The sequence below is a fragment of the Chelonoidis abingdonii genome, chromosome 9, assembly GCF_003597395.2.
Source record: "Chelonoidis abingdonii isolate Lonesome George chromosome 9, CheloAbing_2.0, whole genome shotgun sequence".
In the NCBI taxonomy this organism is placed as follows: domain Eukaryota; kingdom Metazoa; phylum Chordata; order Testudines; family Testudinidae; genus Chelonoidis; species Chelonoidis abingdonii.
In genome coordinates, this window is record NC_133777.1 from 25,719,340 (window position 1) to 25,738,134 (window position 18,795).

An 18,795-nucleotide genomic window follows, 5' to 3' on the forward strand; every position below is an offset into this window, starting at 1 on the left:
CTCTCAGCTCAGTGCAGAGAGAGGAAGAGAATGGGCCAGAACCAGGGAGAAGGTAGGTACCCAGTGTATGTGGGCAGGGCCGGGACCCCAGATCGGCACTGGGCTTAGCAGGTCCGGTAGCCAGGATCCCAGCTGGCAGGAGCTGGAGGATGGAATCCCTGAGCGGCAGTGGGCTGAGTCGCTCAGCCCACTGCCGGTCTGGGGTCCCGGCCACCAGCCCCACACAGCCCACTGCCGGTCTGGGGTTCTGGCTACCAGACCCTTCCCAGCTGGGGTCCCAGCTGCAGGCCTCACTCAGCCCACTGCCGGCCTAGGTGAACAGAACCCCAGACTAGCAGTGGGCTGAGTGGGTTAGTGGCGTAAGATCAACATTTTAATTTAATTTTAAATGAAGCTTCTTAAACATTTTGAAAACCTTATTTTACAATACAACACTAGTTGAGTTATATAAGATATAGATTCGTAAAGAGAGACGCCTTCTAAAAAACATTAAAATGTATGACCGGCACGCGAAATCTTAAATTAGAGTGAATAAATGAAGATTCGGCACACCACTTCTGAAAGGTTGCCGACCCCTGGTGTAGAATATACTGGTTTGTATGTTTTTTCATGTAACGATTTTGTCCTAAACAAATTTACTGTACTCTTAAAGCTGGGTGGTCACTGTCATAAGACCCTGGGAGATAGCAGAAAAGCAGGAATAAGACTAAGGTCAGAACTGCTGGGATAAACACAGTACATTGCAATAAGACTGCAAGCATGAGTCCCCAGTCTGGAGGGAGATGGATACGAGTCCCTGCTCATAGAGGATTGATGGCTGGAGGCCTGAGACCTACGGGAGCACCCTTGAGGAGACCACGGAGGGAGAAGAGGTGCAATTAGCGACTGTGACACTTACTGGCTTAACGCAGACTTTCGTAACTCAATACTCCTGCTCTCGGAAATGATCACTAATTTCAGAAGGGGCCATTCTGACTTATTAAAAAGTGATTTTTACTAGAACCTGATGTAACTGAAGAGTTCTTAGATGCAGTTTAGTATGCTATTATGGAAAACAGTTTGAATAAAAACACATCACAACTACTTACCTGTACAGAACTCATCTTTCAGCCAGTCCAGCTCTTTTACCTTAACTTCACCTCCTGTACACACAAAAAAACCACACCTGATGAGCAAATTAATTGCATCCACCCTTCAAATGGCAACTTAGTGGAGATCAAAGGCCAAAAATCAGCAGTGAAGTGGTGCAGTAAGTGGAAAAATTGACATGAACTGATTTGGCATTCAGCCACATCAGATAGCTGCACATGCAGGAGAAAATGATGGGAGACGTGCAAAAGAGGGAGCTTGCTTTACCTTATGCTCTCCTGTTAGCTCCTATCCCTTTGACATTTATTTTATACATTTCAATGTGAAACAATTACACCACTTCACTCAATTTACACCACTGCTGACTTTGGCCCAAAAGACTTCATTGACTCCCAATTATTCTAGGTGACTCTTGAAGGATTCCGTATTATACAATAGCTTTGTGCAGCAACCATGGTTACCTGTACCTGATTGGAAGAGAGCAGTGCTCTGAGAGTCCTGCGCTGTGCTCAGAAGAGCAGCAGCCCCAATGTGGACCCTATAGAGTTTTCATATCTTTGTTTCTATGAGCCATATTTTCAATTAAGATCAAAAAGTTTCATTATTTGTAAACATTTATATAGTGACATCAACCTATGTGGCCACTACTGTATATGCTAGGAACAGTTCTACTGACAAAGGCACAAACTTGTAATTGAGAAACAACAAATGGTTCTTACCTGCTGGCTCAGTAAGATGTTTGTTTAATGTTACATTTTGCTCACACATAGCCAGAAGATCTTCACCAACATCTAGAAATAATTGATAATTGTACTGAAAACAATATTATATTCAGAATGGGCTGAAACCCTAACCTACGTGATTGACTCCTTGGGATGAGAAGATAGCTCAATCTCCAGGGCCTATTCATAGTTCTTGCGCTCTCTGCTGACACTGTCAATAACAAAGCCCAATATTAAGGCCAGCAGTGATGAGCATATTGTATGATCTGGACACTTCTTCACGAGGAGCTGAACTTAGACTGCCAAACATTTTCACACAGACAACTAGCAGTTAAATACCTAGGATGTATTTGAACAGGAGACCTAGAGAAGAAAGGCTCCCTCTATCCATAAGAGCAATCATTTTTTGTAAAAACAATAGTTTTCTAGAGAGTTACAACCAAAGGCAGAGTCATTTATTCTGGAAAACAAATTTAGGCAGGATCCACAATGTTAGTTGTTTTTAGTATTATCTTTCTCAGACTTCTTGTCTGTTTTAAAACTGCAGTTTTAGCAAAAGCTAAGCTAATACGTAATTGAGTGACAAGGTTATCTCCAATGAGCAGCTGAAATTTCAAATGGTATATCAATAAAATAAGATCCGCAAATGAAAAAAAAAATAGCTATAGAACTGTTTTTTCATTTGCTGGTATCAATCAAGTTTGAGACATTATGCAAGCTGCTCAAACAAAGTTAAAATCTCTAAGTTTCTTAACAAAGTATACAGAAGCTAACTTTCCAAAATGCTGTACATTAGAGACAAGCTTTTTGTTGTACACAGCTTCCTTATGAGAAATGTAGCTGCTACCTAGGCATGTTTTATTTAAATTCAATGTAACAACGTAACATTACCTAAAATGAGGATCCTGATTTCATTTCACACTTATAAGAAGGCACCACTTCTTTTTTGTGAAATCTACTGAGAAATTTCATGCACGGTATTATCAATAAATTGAGAACCTGTTACTTGGCATCAATATGTATAATCAGAAAAAAAGGAAGGACTAAAACAGAAAAACACAGCAGAAATAAGAGATGCTTCATTCAAATTTCCTGTGCTTTTACACAATTAGACCTTTTTTCATGTTAGTGTTTAATTAAAAATAATTGCATCAAAGTACCTGTGCAGTACACAGTCTTAGCAACCATGGCCATGACAATGCTTGTAATTCCAGTGCCTCCTCCAAGCTCTAGTGCCGTGCAACATCTGAACATATCCCGTTTGAACAAGATATAGTCTGCAAGAAGAAAGGCTCCTCGCCAGACCTTCAGGAAAGAGCAGAAGGCATAGAAAGTTAAGGCTCTGATGCACAGTTCATGAAGTGCAGGATACTATGAAGAAGATACGTACTTGTTTACCAACATCTTCCAAAGGTGTTGCCATTGTATGCTCTAGTAAAATGAAAGCAAAAAAATGAAGTAAGTACTAAAAAAAATCTTTAGGTATGACTCTTATTTATGTTACTTGTTAAAAAAAAATGTGGTTAAACTTAATGTCAAAGGATACTATCTATCATCTGGGGTCATATTTTTTAAGTTACATGAATAAGGAAATTTTTAAAAATTGTTATTTTTAGACTTGCACACAAAACACAGTAAAAAGTAATGTGTGTAACACTATACATGCAGTCTCTGAACATAAGCAAGGAACTGTTTACAGTAACATAACAATGTAAAGGTATTTAGAAGTGTCTGTTTTTATGTTAAAGCATTTATCACAGATCTTCCATTTAATCATATAACAGGTGGACTACAGGCAGCGGTAGCATAAGCTTCTTCTGTAATTTATCAACCTGTCTCAATCCTGACTTGAAAAAGAAAACTCTAAGGACGAGAGACATTTTGTTGCGGAGGTCTGAGACTATCAAAAAGTATGCTAAGGTAGTGCCAGCTATAATGGTGGTTTGAGAGGTGGACAACTACCCTCCAACAACTGGACTAAGATCACATATATGCCACTGAAGAGCCAAATGTTAACAGCTTTTCTTCAGTAACATCTTAATCTAGTATAGTGCAGCTGAAAAAGCTTTCTGGAATTTTGGATCCCTGGAAACCATCAGACTCTGATTCCCTGTATAATCAATCCCCTTCCTAACTACGGAGTTTTAAATAGAGTAACAGAAGCACTATTATTGTAGCCATGTCGGTCCCAGGATATTAGAGAGACAAGGAAGGTGAGGTAACATCTTTTATTGGACCAACTTCAGTTGGTGAGAGAGACAAGCTTTCCAACTTACACAGAGCTCTTCATCCTAAATGAATAATCATACTATGTAAAGAACTACACACCTGAACATTTTGCTTTAGTAGCTAAAACATGAAAGAGGCAAAACATAAATAGATCACATTCTTCTTGAACTACTGATAAACACCAGCAAACGTGAATTGACAATACAAACTGCCATATACAGCAACATGTTTATAATATGTCCCCCTGTACTTTAGGATTTATTATAAATTTAAAAAGAAGAGAACCCATTTGAACCATATTAGCCATAAAAACTACACATCTTAAACCAGCCTTAAAAAGAGAAGTGTCTGTTTTTCAAGCAAATGAAAGGATTCCAAACCTAAAGAATGACAACTACAAGCTTGAGTTTATGCTTTGCAACCACTAAAGGCCTGTAATAGCTGTATTTCAGAGCCTTGACAGTTGCAGAATGTTAGGAACTTCCTGCCTTACAAGAAAATTAAATTCCCTATCAACCAGGTGTCAAAAAGAAAATTTCATATTTAGGTAACAAAGTGTTATTACTCAACTAAGTATCAAAGCAAGAGCAAATTAAGTTGGGAGCACTTGTTCATTTGGCATAAAATAACTCAATCAATTTGAAAAAACTAAATGCTCAGTGTCAAGGCCTCCAGTTAACAGCCACAGACACCAAACCTAAACAGAATGCCTTAATGCAGGGCTCACCAGCGTCCCAGCACTAAGAGAGAAGGGGTGATTTTGCAAACCTATAGAGTTTTAAAGCATAAACAATAATATGTTGGAGCAGGTTTTTTGGTTGTTTTTTTTTTTTTTTTTTTTACTAAAAAGAAAAATCAAAAGTAAATTTTAAATATCCTCGTTACACAGATAGTCTGCATAAGGAAAGGAGATGATAGGAATAAGCACTTTTCTTGGAACATTCTGAATCACCAAACTGCTGAATCAATTAGTATTGAACAAATGTATGAAATGTGCCTAAGTATTCAAAGTACATGTAGTTTCACAATATTTGGTGAAAGGGGATATGTTAAGCATGAGAGCTTCTTTCTGATCTACAGATTAGCACGAAAACCATTGCGCTACAGTAGCACTCTTGCTACTGCTGTATTACATAGCTCATGTTTTCTTTTGTATGAACAAAAGTAAGTGATTAATGTCTGTGTATCAGCCTATAGCTTTGCTTACCTATTTTAATAATATTATTGTAGGTACTTCCTTGCTTTGCATCTTCAAAAATACCTTCTCCTCCTTTCATCAGAATTATGGGATATACTTTGTCCCTCGAAAGATCCTCCACTTCTGGATCAGACACATATCGAGGTCTTCTGACCACTTCCAAATCCCCATCATCATCCAGCAGAGCTTCTATCCCTTTAAAACTGTTTGCTTCTCTTCCATTTTTATTGAGAAAATCTAGATCATTACTACCTTTGTCACACAATTCCTTCCCACCTCTGGTTTGGTATCTCGTATTTTCTGTTGCAAGTTCTTTTTCATTTTCTCTCTCAGACTCCCAATTATTTTTGTTCAAAAGAAGCTGGAATTGTGACAGAAATACTAAAACAAAAAAAACAATAAAAGATTAAAGACAGAATCAATACGAAACTTGCATTTTAAAAATGTATTTCAGTATAACATATAAAAATAAACGTAACATGATTTTTTTTGATAAATCACTCTAGTTTACATGAGAGCTAAACCAGGAGATTATGAGACAGCTCTCTGTAGCTGGAAAACTTGGCACTATAATTACAGTGAAATATGTTACTCTGTAAACATTAACAACTATTAAAATATTTTATAACTAAATACAATTAACGCTGACATTTCTTTTAGGAGGCAAATTTTTAATGACCAATTAAGAATTTAATTTAATCCTTGAGACCAGGTTTCATTGTTAAAAATAAGTAGGTAAATTTAAGATAAATACGTGCAATATAAGAGCTAGGTATTTATTTTTCATCTGTAGACCACAAAGCACTTTACAAAGGAGGTGGATATCATTATCCCCATTTTAGCAGTCGTGAAACTCTAAGCATCCTCTGACTGTAAATTACCTGGCTGTCCAACAGTATTCAATCGCACCATGAGATGTCTTTTGCTTGGGGTGTGTAGATGAACATCAGAAAGTACAGTGTCGCTTCTAAATGTGATGTCATCCATAGTCTCTTCCTTTGCCACATCTACCATGGTATACTGGGAACATCTAAAACAAGACAGTACCTTGTGAAATGCTGTCACAACAGGAGATGCTTCTCTTCTCAATACACTTTATTTAAAATGTTTGCTCATTGGAATAACCTCACAAGACAGTTCTGATGAAGATCCCAGGCAAGTCTGAATCATGCAAACTTAGGACATCACTCGCCAATAAGATTTTTTTAAAAAAAGCAGGATGTTCACTGTAAAAACAAATCAATATAAATAGAGCTTTGAGTTATAGCCTGGCAGTTTTAAAAATTGCCATATCATTCCTTATAAGAAAAAACTATAGATGTCAGCAACTTTACTGAATGCATAAATGATATCATCTCATTCTGTCCTCCACAAAACCAAGGCTTCAATGTGCTGTCAATACCTGTTAAAACCCAGGATTTTACAGGCTGACTGGCACAAATGGTGCACCAAATTGTTTGGAAAGGGAAGTTTTGTTTGTTGTTGTGTAAAAAATATATTGTACCACATTCTCAAACCACATCAAACAGGTCTTTACTTTGGTACGTACATACACAGCTCAAAGTTTTCAAAGTGACTAATGGCTTTTGGTGGCCAGGTTGAGACAGCTTTAAAAGGCCTGATTTTGAAGATGGTGAGTGCTCAGCACTTTCAAAAAGTCTGGCAACTTCAATGCATTTCATTTTGGGCAACCAAAATCACCAGTCATTGTTGCAAGCTGTGGCCAGAGTGTCTAAGTGCTTCATTACAAGAGCAAAGTGAACAACAACTCTTGGCAACATCAATATTTCAACATACTGCAGTGATCATAGGCATTCACATATCTGATTTTCTGTCCTGCAGCTTCAGAATTAGAGGGCAAAGAGCTTTAAAAAATATTAGTTACATTCTTTCTAGTAATTCATCCATACACGCTTAGGTGCATTAATGTCAAGGGCAAAACCATGCTCCCTCTACAGAGACAAACACATAAATTAATAGAAAATAACCCCTCACTATGGAAATGCTTTTCAACATTTGAAAATCTCTATAACTTACATGATAATTTTGAACCTTATCTGTGATCCTGTGGATAGACAAACACAAACATCAGCTGCTTGGTTTCTCTTTTTGAAAAATGGAAACTTTTGGCTCCTTTCTTAGAATACATTTTGTGAATAGTCTGTTCTAACCTAGAACTATAACTGAATCAGTACAAAAAATGCATTTAAAAAAAGAAATGTTCCTAAATTTGGTCTTTTATCAGAGGTGTTAGGGAAGCTGATGTGTAGACCCTAGTAGAAAAGAAGAAACTAGAAGAATGTGGTAAACTCTGAGGTGAATATAGAAGGGATCAAAAGTATCTTGTATTTGGCCCTCAGTCTTTGTAACCAATAAAGCAAGGAGTATATGCTATTTCAACTAAAATTTGGGCTCCTATGTGTCTTCTAAAGCAAGTAAACTCCCCCCATCTATGACTCTTAAAGAATCTCCCTCTCTCTTTGCAGGTAAGAGTTACACATTCTAGTGCAGGAATGGGCAAACATTTTGGCCTGAGGGCCACATCGGGTTTCTGAAATTGTATGGAGGGACAGTTAAGGTAGGCTGTGCCTCCCAAAATAGTCAGGTGTTGCCCGGCCTCTGCCCCATATCTGACCTCCTCTGCTTCTCACCCTGATGGCCCTCCCAGGACTCCTGCCCCATCCAACCCAACCCCCCTGGGATTGCTGCCCCATCCTCTCCTTCCTGACTGCCCCCTCCCAGACCCCTACCCCATCCAACCGCCCCTTCTCCCTGTCCCGACTGCCCCCAGCACTCCATCCAACCCCCACTCCTCCCTAACTGCCTCCCAGGATCCCTGCCCCCATTCAACCTCCATTCTGCACCCTGACTGCCCCAACCCCTATCCACTCCCCCCAACCATCACCCTGAACTCCTCTATCCAACCCCTCCTGCTCCCTGCCCCTGACCGCGTTGCCTGGAGCACTGGTGGCTGGCAGCGCTACAGCCACGCCGCCCAGAGCACCAGGAAAGGCAACTGTGCAGCCCAGCTGGAGCCAGCCACGCCACCATGCAGCTCAGAGCACCAGATCTGGCCGTGGCTCTGCAGCTGCACTGCCGCCCAGAGCACAGAGCCAGTGGCACAGTGAGGTGAGGCTGCAGGGGAGGGAGGACAGCAGGGAAGGGCGGGTCAGCAGAGGAGGGTCCGGGGCTAGTCTCCCAGGTCAGGAGTGCAGGTGCCCACCAGGAGGGTCCTGTGGGCTGTAGTTTGCCCACCTCTGTTCTATTGCAAGGAGATGACAACTAAAGGGAAAAATGGAACGATGTAAAATCTTTTGAATGCATTTCTCACGAGGAACATGAGATCAGGACAAATTAAAAACAAGATATACACAGAGTGGCATATAACTCTTGGTGAAGCTGCCAACAGTCAACTTTCAAATTCAGCACACATCATATAGGAATAGTTTAGCTCCTGCTCAGAGACAAAAGTATGGCAACAAGGACAAGCCACTAAGGATACCACCACTGGTTGGTCCTTCAAATTTCAAATAATAGGTATCCCCCATTTTCTCATGAAAGCTCAGCCGCTTGTGCACTCCTCCACAAAATGAGGCCCAAACCCCTCTATGTGCTTTTCAAATGAGGAGTAGGCTTTTCCTCCATGGGAAATAAGATAAATTTAGATTTTCTATTTGTTTTAAATTAGGCATAGTGTTTCCAGTCTAAAAAGCAGTGTATCAGTATTACAGCATAGAAATGTTCTGAGAACATAATTGTTGTTTTGCTGTCGCAGAACAAAAATAGAAGGTAATCTCTTCTTAAACATTTCTTTACCCCATTCCATCGGTATCACGTTCATCTTAACTCATTCTTATTCTGGGATTTTTAATACACAGGCCATGTGCTGAGTCTTCTCCAAGGACATAAACTAGAGTGTAAGCCTTATGAATACTAGATAAATGCAGACAGCAGTAAGAAACATTATCACTTGTTTGCGATAAGCAGTATTTCACAGGCTGTATACTTTGTAAATAAAATAGCCCACTCAAAAAAAAAAAAAAATCACAGCACCACATGAACCACTGTTTAATTAATGAACAGGACATCAGTCTGAATAGCTACTACCACGGGTAAACTTACTAGGCAAATAAAAATGACTAGAACTGGTAACTAAATATTTTGTTTCACATTAGCAGAAAAACTCCTTAATTTCAAAAAACAGTAGTAAAATGAAAGTAGAATGATTGCTTTATTTTTATTCGGGGGGGGGGGGGTGTAAAATTCCCTAGCAAAGACAAGACCTATAAGGACAGCTACAAGCTACACTTCACAACTTGGGATGCAAATTGCTGTATTTTGGGCATTCCCCACCGACAGGCTTCTCAATGTTTCAGGCAAGGAAGCAAGATGCTATTTCAAAGAAGTAGGTGGCAAGTCATAAAGACAAGCTGTAAAGAAAAAAATGGACTCGTGCCTCCTCTCCCTCTACCCTGCTGCTTCTTGATGACAATTCAAGCCGGCATGGGACATTTTGTTTTCCCCACAGCCGTACAGAAAGGACAAACACGAATTCTGCTCTGTACCTCGTGTCTCTTACCAGCTCTGACTGGGGGTGGGGAGGGGGTTGCTAACTGACTTCTTTCTCCAAAACACTCGTAGTTAACCAAACAAAAGACGCCGGGCTGCCACAGGTGGCGAAGAACCCCTTGTTTCAGGAACTCCGCTTCCCTTCCCTGCAGCGCGGGGCGGGCTGTGCCTGCCAGAAACAAAGCCGCGCCGGGCTCTCGCTGACAGCACGTCCCACCGCAGCTGCGGCTCCCGCAGTAGGACAGACACTCCCCCCCACCCCGCCTGCCATGGCTGCGGCAGCGCCGCGGTGTCACCAGCTCTCAGGCCCGGCATTCCCAGCCCTGGGCACTGGTGCGGGCCCCTGCCGGAGCCCGGGGTGCCGAAGTGTCAGGCCTGGCGGGGAGAGGCCCGGCAGGCTGCGCGGGAGCCCGTGCGGCCCAGCCTCGGTGTTACGGGACCGGAGCTGGCGGGGAAGGACAAAGCCTGGGAGGAGCCCGGCGCTGCGATACCTCCCGCGCTGCCCCGCCGCTCACCTCCCCCGGCACCGCTGAGGCGGCCGCCGCCTCCGCCGCCATTGAGCGGCAACCGCCGCGCCCCCATGACGCCATCACCCTGCGTCCCGCCCGGAGTTAAAGTGGGGGAGGGGCCGTAGCAGGGACGTGGCCTGTTGAGAGCCAGAGGGGAAACAAAGCGGGCAGCGGGGCCCTGGATGGTGATGTTGCTGCTGCTCCCCCACCCAAGAGCCCTCTCGCTATAAGGGTTGGGGCCAAGCTGGATTCACGCCTTTAAGGAGCCTGGCTCGCTGCCCCGAGGCCTGGCTTTTAAGCTGCCCCGCCCCCCGGGTTTTAGGCACCTCTCTGCTCTTTGGGTCCCTCACCTCCCCCAGGGCTGCACCAATGGCTCCTGCAGCCTCCTGCATTTTCACACGCGCCTGCACTCCGCATGTGTGTGTGTGCATTGAGGGGCTTCAGATCCAGCGCCACATGTTTCTAACGGGCTGGCTGCCATGGCCGCTGGGTGGTTTGCACAGTCGCTGCTAGCACTGCATATCTGATGAATGGGTGCTGACGCAGGATGGTCCCTAAAACCGTTTGGAGACACGCTGTGGGATTGTCTCCACAGGGTGGCAATGCAGGCTACATCAGTGTGATTGCTAAGACACACTAACCTATTACAAATTAGTTGGGCTGTGTAGACCAACAGTAGTCAATTATTTTTTGGCAAGGTTCAAATTTCTTGGTCAAGGTATAGTCAAGGTGCAGACTCCAGAGAAAATAACAATAATAAACAGTATAAATATTAGGGTCTGTACAAAAGTGTCTGGCACTCCAGATTTAGCCCATGGTTTGCCTGTTGAATACCTGCTGGTGCACACTAAAGGTTCCCCAGTGCACTGTAATGTAAAGTTTGAAATGGCAGTACATTAAAGTTAACTAAAGAAGCTTCAGTGCACACCAGCAACATCCGCAAGGACCAATTAATGCACAACAGGTTAGTGTGCTTTCAAAGTCACACACCTGTAGTGCACGTTGCCCTACTGTGTAGACAAACCCTTATTAATTTTCTATAAGAGTGATAAGGGGCTCAGAGGATGAAGTAGCCTAGTAATTAATGCATCCAACTTGCAGCTCTTTGCCCCTTTGTCAGGCCAGTAGCAATATTTGCGCCTGACCTTAAGCCAGGAATCCAGCTTTCCATCCACTTCTGGGCCTTTACCCTTTTAGGGTGCGGTAGGGGGACCTGGGCCCTCCCTCTCCACTGTGTCCCACCTCAGGGCCCTGTGGGAAGCAACACAGGCACGGTTGTCCCTATAGGAGGTCCAAATTAATCTTCCTGGGCTACTTCCTACCACAATATCTCTTCAGTCTGGGGTGTGACCCTTATAGTCCAAACAGTCTCCCCTCCCCACCCCCAAAGTTTTAAGGCCCTGCATGATCTGCTGGTTCTCAAAGAAAGACGTATTTAAAGAAGGCATTGCCTGCGGGTCTGACCTGCTCTCCCCTCTCAGGCTCAACCTGCAGGAAACCAGTCAGAAGAATGGCTCTTCTCTCGTGCAGGTTGTCTACCACTTTTCACCTTGGCTTCTGAGTCCCTTTTTAATCAGCTCCTCCAGTCACAGCATGTTCTGCTGGGGCAACATAGGCCAAGTATTGTCTTTTAACCTGTTCAGACAGTGTGAGGGTTTTGTACCCCATCACAAGGCCCCATGAAGGTCCTTGGAATTACATGTATCTGGTTGCAGGAAAATCAGGTCAAAGAGCTTTCAGCTACAGCAGACTTAACCTTGACCTGATTTTGACAGCTGTGCCTGTAACTGGTCCTTGAGAATCCCTTACACCTTATAGGGTTGCCAGGCATCTGGTTTTCGACTGGAACTCCTGCTGACCGAGCCATTAAAAGTCCTCCTGCATCCTAACTCTCTCCCTGAGCCTGTACCCCAACCCCCTGTCCCATCCCTGAGCCTCCTCCCACACCCCAAATCCCTCATCTCCAGCCCCACCGCAGAGCCCTCACCCCCAGCTGGAGCCTTCACCCCCTCCCACACTCTGAACCCCTCGGCCCCAGCCCAGAGCCCATCCTACACCCCAATCCCTCATCCCGGGCTCCACCCCACAGCCCACACTCTGAGCCCTCACCCCCTCCCACACCCAGCACCCATTTCTGTCCCCACCTCAAAGCTCTCACCCCCTTCTGCACCCCAAACTCCTGCCCCAGCCCAGTGAAAGTGTGAGGGTGGGGAAGAGTGAGTGGACAGAGGGAGGAGGGATGGAGTGAGTGGGTGGCGGGGCCTCAGAGATGGGACAAGGCATGGTGAGGCCTTGGAGAAGGGACGGGGTAGGGAGTGGGGCAAGGGTGTTCAGTTCTGTGCGATTAGAAAGTTGGCAACCCTAACACCTTAGCTGCCTCATTTCCTGATATGTCTCTTATAAGCGTTGTCTTGGGCTAGGCAGGAAGGGGAAAGGTTGTGAGGGTTAATGAGTTAATGTGGTAAAGCACTCTGAAATTGCAAAGCATTCATTTATAGACTTTTTCTGACTCTCATCACCATAGTAGCTGAGCCCTCCTATCAATACTATCAGCAGTGCCGACTTCCTAACGTGCTGTGGAGTGCTCAACCCTGGCTTTCCCCAGTCCCTGTCTCCACACCGCCCCTTCCCTGCAGCTCCCATCCTACCTCTTCCAATCCCTGTTTCACCCCCACCCTGCCCCCACTCCACCCCACCCCACCCCGCCTCTTCCCACCTGTTGTTCTCCTTCCCTTGAGTGTGCCCAGCCCTCACTCCTCCCCGCTCCCCCACAGTGTCTCCTGCATGCCACGGAACAGCTGATTGCAGCAGGTGGGAGGTGCTGGGAGGGAGGGGAAGGTACTGATCAGCGGGGCTGCGGGGGAGCAGGAGGCCCTGGGCAGGAAAGGGGGTTGGCTGCTGGGGGGGGCTCAGCATCCACCATTTTTTTCCTGTAGGTGTTCCAGCCCTAGAGCACCCATGGAATCGGTGACTATGAATACTATGGAATATTAGGAACTTCAGGCTGTGGAACTCTTACGGTCCACAATGTACAAGTTGTAAGGGGAGAGAAATATCCAGCCTTTCACATCCATTATTGTAATTACTGTTATAAATTATTTTGGGTCAGCATCAGAGAAAAGTGTTTTGAAGATTTTTTTCTTCCTTTCATTTGCCTCTCGTGAAAAGACCAGAATATTATTTTGACTCATGGGGTGCTATGCAGCCACTTAAGTTATTACAGGAGCCTCTCTATGCTAGCATAGTCCCTGCTACTGCAAAGTGCTAAAACCATTCATAGAAGCAAAGCAGGTCATGTTCATTATGAAATCTTATCAATTCACAACAGAGAAAAACACAAAAACTAAATCAGTAAATGTCACTAACAGTGTATCTAAAAAGTTAAATACTATTTACTTTACACAAAGACGTTTTTAGACCAAAGTGCAAATTATATAACTATTAATTAGTTTTGGAACTTCTGTCCCAGGGAGTCTGAAGAAGAATGAAATTATCAGGCCTCTATATGTTATTTACCCAGTAAGCACTATACGCAAAATCTTGTGGGTGTCAGAGGGGTCTGCTAGGAACCGGAGTTGCATTGTACAGAGGTCCAGTTGTGGAGAGGCTCTGCATATGGGGGCTCCTTTTGTGGTACAGGATTCCACAGTAGCTCTCTGTGTCTCCACCCAGGAATGCTTTGGGGACAAGGTAGGCCATGGATGGGAAGGGGTAGGGCACTGGGCCCAGGTGCTTGATGTTGGCCTAAGTCCCCTGCAGAGGAAGAGTAGAGGATGCTAATGACGTTTCAGGGGACAGATATTGCAGAGTGGCACTGCCAGGGATTTTAAAACTAGGCAGAACTTTTATAGAAATTAATCCTATTTAGTGGACAGGAAACAACCAGACTGTGCATCTGCCAAATCTGGAGCTAGGAAAATAGAAGCCATACTTAATGCTTACATTTCAGAGCCTTTTGTCCAGAGTTTCCGGGAGACCGATTCCTAACTAAGCTGCTGCAGCCTCTCATAGAATTCCCAGCAGCAGTCATAGCTCAAATGAAAAATGAAAGTGTTGGGATATGTAAGGGTAAAGCAGAAAACTGGGAGACCACTGGTGGGTAGTCATGCCATTAGGGAATGGAGGCACGAGCCGGCACTGCCTCTAAGCTTGATAGATAAAGTGCAGGCACCTGTCTCAGCTTGATAGGTAAAGTGCTACCCCCGTCCGTTCCCTTCTCCTTGTTAGGGGATTGATAAGCTTATAGCTGCATAAGGAATGTAGGGATCTAAAAAATACCCTTTAGGTAAAGCAGTGTTATCTCCCCTTCCGTTCCTTTCCCAGCTACACAAATGAGCTCGGGGTCATGGCCACTTCTTCCCTTCCCTGCAAACTGCTGATCCAGGGAATTTGTGGCTGCAATTATTGTAAAGAAATGTATCTTTAAAGTAAAAGTTATCGGTAGACTATGTTAATACTGTAAACAGTAATCGGGGCGGGGATAATTATATTCAGTATATAATATTAATATTCATTGTATGGGCATTCATATTACTTAATAAGGGTTTGGGGGGTGTTGTAGTAATTGTAAATATTTACATACTAACTTAGATTAAAAGAGTGTGTTGTAACTAATGCAGTGCTTACTCGACAATTGAGTTGAGGGGAACAATTACCACAGTAAAGAAGACCATCTACTCAAATCCGCCTTTGGGTCAACCTGCTCATTCTCTAACAGATAGCGTGTTCTATATCTAGCTGACATTTTCATTATGTAACTCATTTCAGTTTTTCTCTCCTGAGCTCTCTCTCTCTGCAGGTACTGTACATTACTGCCAGGAATACAAGCAGAAGCATGATGAGAATTCAAACAGTTTTTAGTTTTAATTGATAAAATCTCTTGTCCACAAACTGATGATTTCTTTTCTTACATCTCATTTCGTCCTCTCCCCTCACCTTGTTCCCCACCCCCCGCTGTGTATCAATCACATGCTGCTAAATAACAGTATTATAGTTCCTGTAGAATTAATATGCCATAACTTAATTACTGAAATAAATTCTACATTCACTTTTAAAAATTAAATTGTAGAAGTGGAGTGAGGTGCCTAACAGACAGGTCTGCTGAAGACGAAAGCCCTCTGTTTATAAAACATGGGGCTGGGGAGCACCCCATTGCTAGGATCTGTGGGGTAGGGGCTGAGGGGTGTCTGTGCTGGGGGGGGAACCCTTCAGCTAGGCTCTGGGTGTTAGGGGGTGTGGGTGTTTGGGCTGGGGGTGGTCCCGAAGCTGGACTCTGGGGGTAAGGGTTATGGGTGTCTGTGTTGGGGTATATTCCACAGCTGGGCTCGGGTGTGGGAGGGAAGGGAACAGTTGTCTGAGCTGGGGGCACCCTGTGGTGGGATCTGGGGAGAAGAGGTATGGATGTCTGAGACCAGAGGGGCAGAGTTTTTCCCCAGATGAGCCCAGCTGACACACCCAGACTGAGGTGCACAGTTGCCAACTTTCACATGGTAAATAAGCACACCGACTTTCACAATAAGCCAACAATCAAGCTAATTCCATTTCAAAACAAGCCAATCCCTAAGAACCCCAACAATTCACAAGCCAATTAAACCAAAAACAACTGTTCTTTTTTTTTACCGGGTTTGGCATGTCTGCTGAGGTGCCCAACAGAGAAACAGGAACTGAGTTGTCGTAGGGATTTCTTTAACTTTCTACTCCTGGGGGAATCTTTTTTGTTGTCTGTGTTGTTACAGACATAATTGCTGACAGGTATTTTGAAATAAATTACTAAAATAATTGAAACTGATGTGATTATATTGTGTTATTTTGAGAAATGAAATATGCAGATTTTTTCAGAATTTTAAAATATTGTGTGCAGAATTTTTAATTTTTTGGTGCAGAATTCCCTCAGGAGTAGTAAATTTTTATAATGGTTAATTACTCTCACTGCTAAAATGTTGTGCCTTATTTCCAGTCTGAATTTGTCCAGCTTCATCTTCCAGCAAGTGGATCGAGTTATACCTTTATCTGCTATACATTATGCGGCCATGGATTGCCATAGTTGTTTTGGCCACACAGTGTCATACTAGGAGCTCTGGTCAGCTGATTATCCACCGTGACTCCCAAATCATTTTCAGAGTTACTGCTTCCCACGATAGTGTCCCCCATCCTGTAAGTATGGCTAACATACTTTGTGCCTAGATGTATATACCTTTAGCTATATTAAAACACATATTGTTTGCTTGCACCCCTCTTACCAAGCTATCAAGATTGCTCTGTATCAGTGTCCTGTCCTGTTCATTATTTACCATTCCCTCAATTTTTCTGCTATCTGCAAACTTAATCAGTGATGACTTTATGTTTTCTTCCAGGTCATTGATAAAACAATGTTAAATTGCGTAAGGCCGAGAACTGATCCTATATAGGACTCCACCAGAAACATACCTGCTTGTCAAGTATCAGAGGGGTAGCCATGTTAGCCTGGATCTGTAAAAGCAGCAAAGAGTCCTGTGGCACCTTATAGACTAACAGATGTATTGGAGTATGAGCTTTCGTGGGTGAACACCCACTTCATTGGATGCATGATATCAAGCATCATACCTGCTTGATGATGATTCCCCATTCACTATCACAGTTTGAGACCTGTCAGTTAGCCAGCTGTTAATCCATTTAATATTCTAGTGTTCATTTTTTAAAATTAGTAGCTGCTGGTTAACATCCTCTCGAGCGCCTATTGAAATGGAAACAGAATGGTCATCATATGATGTGCAAGTCTTCTACCTTATTTCACTGCTTTCTGCTTCTAGTCCTTAATGTGTTTGCATGTTGTAAAGAGCTGCAGATGCTTTTAGAGATAGGTCTACAAATCAAATGAAGTATGTTTATAAACCTTTATATTCTTACTGCACTCTTTTGTGTCTGATGCTTAGATGGAGAATTTTCCTTAGACAATTGCTGCAAAAAACCCTCTACTTCTGGCTCTTGCACTTCAGTCAGAGGCCAGCCTTCCCCCCTGTTATAGCAGTGTTGAGTCCGATGAGACATTTGAGCACAGTAATCACATCAGGGTTTTCAAGCTAGCTTGTCCATATTTTATATTTTATTAAATTGCTTCACTCTGGTCTGCTTCTCTTTCTACTAATAGACTATTATAGTTACTATTCTCTTTAGGCCCTTTGCTACTAGCATAATACAAGCTACACACATTTTCCCTTATGTTTCCCTATAGATTACACAATTTTCTCTTTCTTATCTTGAAATGAAAAGCATTATCTTTTTCTGAGCAGTTCTTAACAAGTGTATTTTTCCCCTCAGCGTTTTGATGATACCATCTAATAACAAAGCTCCCTTTAGATTTTGAAACATTACAAGGCACAGCAATCTTTTGTCAGCAATAGATTTGTGATGCTAGCATTCCTTATTCAATACAAAGGCATAGAACTAAAACCCTATTAAATGTCAGTGCTTATTTCTTACACAGTCCCATATATCAATAAATCGCTGTCTCTTGTCTGAGCCTTACTAAACTTTTATTGCTTTCTATGCTAACTATCCACATTGTGATTCAGAATGTCAGCACTGTCAGCCTCATTTGTTAAAAACTCATGAGACAGACGCACAGACAAAAAATCATGACACTGGCTTAAAAAAAAATGACGAGATTTTTAAAAATACATAAGTATATTTTAGGATTTTTTAAATTTGCCTTCTGGTTTCTGAGCCTTAGGGTGCACTGTGACCATGTTTCCAAGCTTTTCTCCACAGCCATAAAGGCTAGAAACTTGCTTTGTTTGAAAAAAATAAAAGCAGAGGGTTTCCTGTAATCACATGATTCCAGAAGCTAGGGCTTTAAGAGAAAAAAACAAATCTCATAAGAATTGCAATAAGATCATGAGATTTGGCAACACTGGATAGCAGCAGTAATAAGTTTTACCCGAAGCTGCATTAATTTTTGCCCATTTCTTCGATGCTAGAAAACTACCCTTAAAAAGGGACATTACTACCAGGGCTGTTGACAGGAAATGTCCTTGCACGGTGGCTCCAAGGGAGCTGTGCTATCAGGGCACAGGAGTTGGTGCAGTAGGTATAGAGAAGAAAATATCTATGCAGATGACCCTAGGACAACCATGTAGTTTGGGGCCAATCCTAGCTCTTTAGAGCAATTAACAATATGTTTACACTGAAGTCAAAGCACGTGATTGCAGGACACATGGACATACCAAAGCTAGCTTTAATGTTGCTCACTTGCCTACTGATAGAAGTGAAGCCACGGCAACATGGGTGTACAAGCTCACCTGAGACCCTGGCAATTCCTTAGATAGCTAGTCTGTGCTGAAGTTTATGCTGCTGATGCTTCACTGTTATTTGTATGTAAATCAGATTAGATTAAAGCTACTCGATATTCCTGGTGAACCAAAATGGAACAAATAATGGAGGTTCCTGCAGAAATCAAAAATGGCCAGCAGGATAAGACCTAAAACAGGAGCTGGAGGCTTCA

At 43.0% G+C, this 18,795-nt stretch overlaps 1 protein-coding gene across 5 annotated transcripts in view; it reads right to left on the reverse strand.

The window, feature by feature from the left end:
* METTL22 (methyltransferase 22, Kin17 lysine) overlaps window positions 1-10,401 on the reverse strand; it is a 20,987-nt gene extending 10,586 nt beyond the window's left edge. The window contains exons 1-7 of one of the 5 annotated variants that reach the window (XM_032769078.2): window positions 10,323-10,401; window positions 6,120-6,268; window positions 5,248-5,619; window positions 3,202-3,242; window positions 2,972-3,116; window positions 1,809-1,880; window positions 1,089-1,142 (exon numbers count right to left, since the gene is read on the reverse strand). In XM_032769078.2, the coding sequence (XP_032624969.1) occupies window positions 1,089-1,142; window positions 1,809-1,880; window positions 2,972-3,116; window positions 3,202-3,242; window positions 5,248-5,619; window positions 6,120-6,252 (817 nt within the window). In that variant the 5' untranslated portion in view covers window positions 6,253-6,268; window positions 10,323-10,401. Of the gene's footprint in view, window positions 1-1,088; window positions 1,143-1,808; window positions 1,881-2,971; window positions 3,117-3,201; window positions 3,243-5,247; window positions 5,620-6,119; window positions 6,269-6,640; window positions 7,225-7,275; window positions 7,808-9,817 lie in introns of those variants that run through there. The other 4 variants (XM_075069288.1, XM_032769077.2, XM_032769082.2 and 1 more) reach the window with 4 other exon arrangements.
* Between the last annotated feature and the right edge of the window lie 8,394 nt (window positions 10,402-18,795).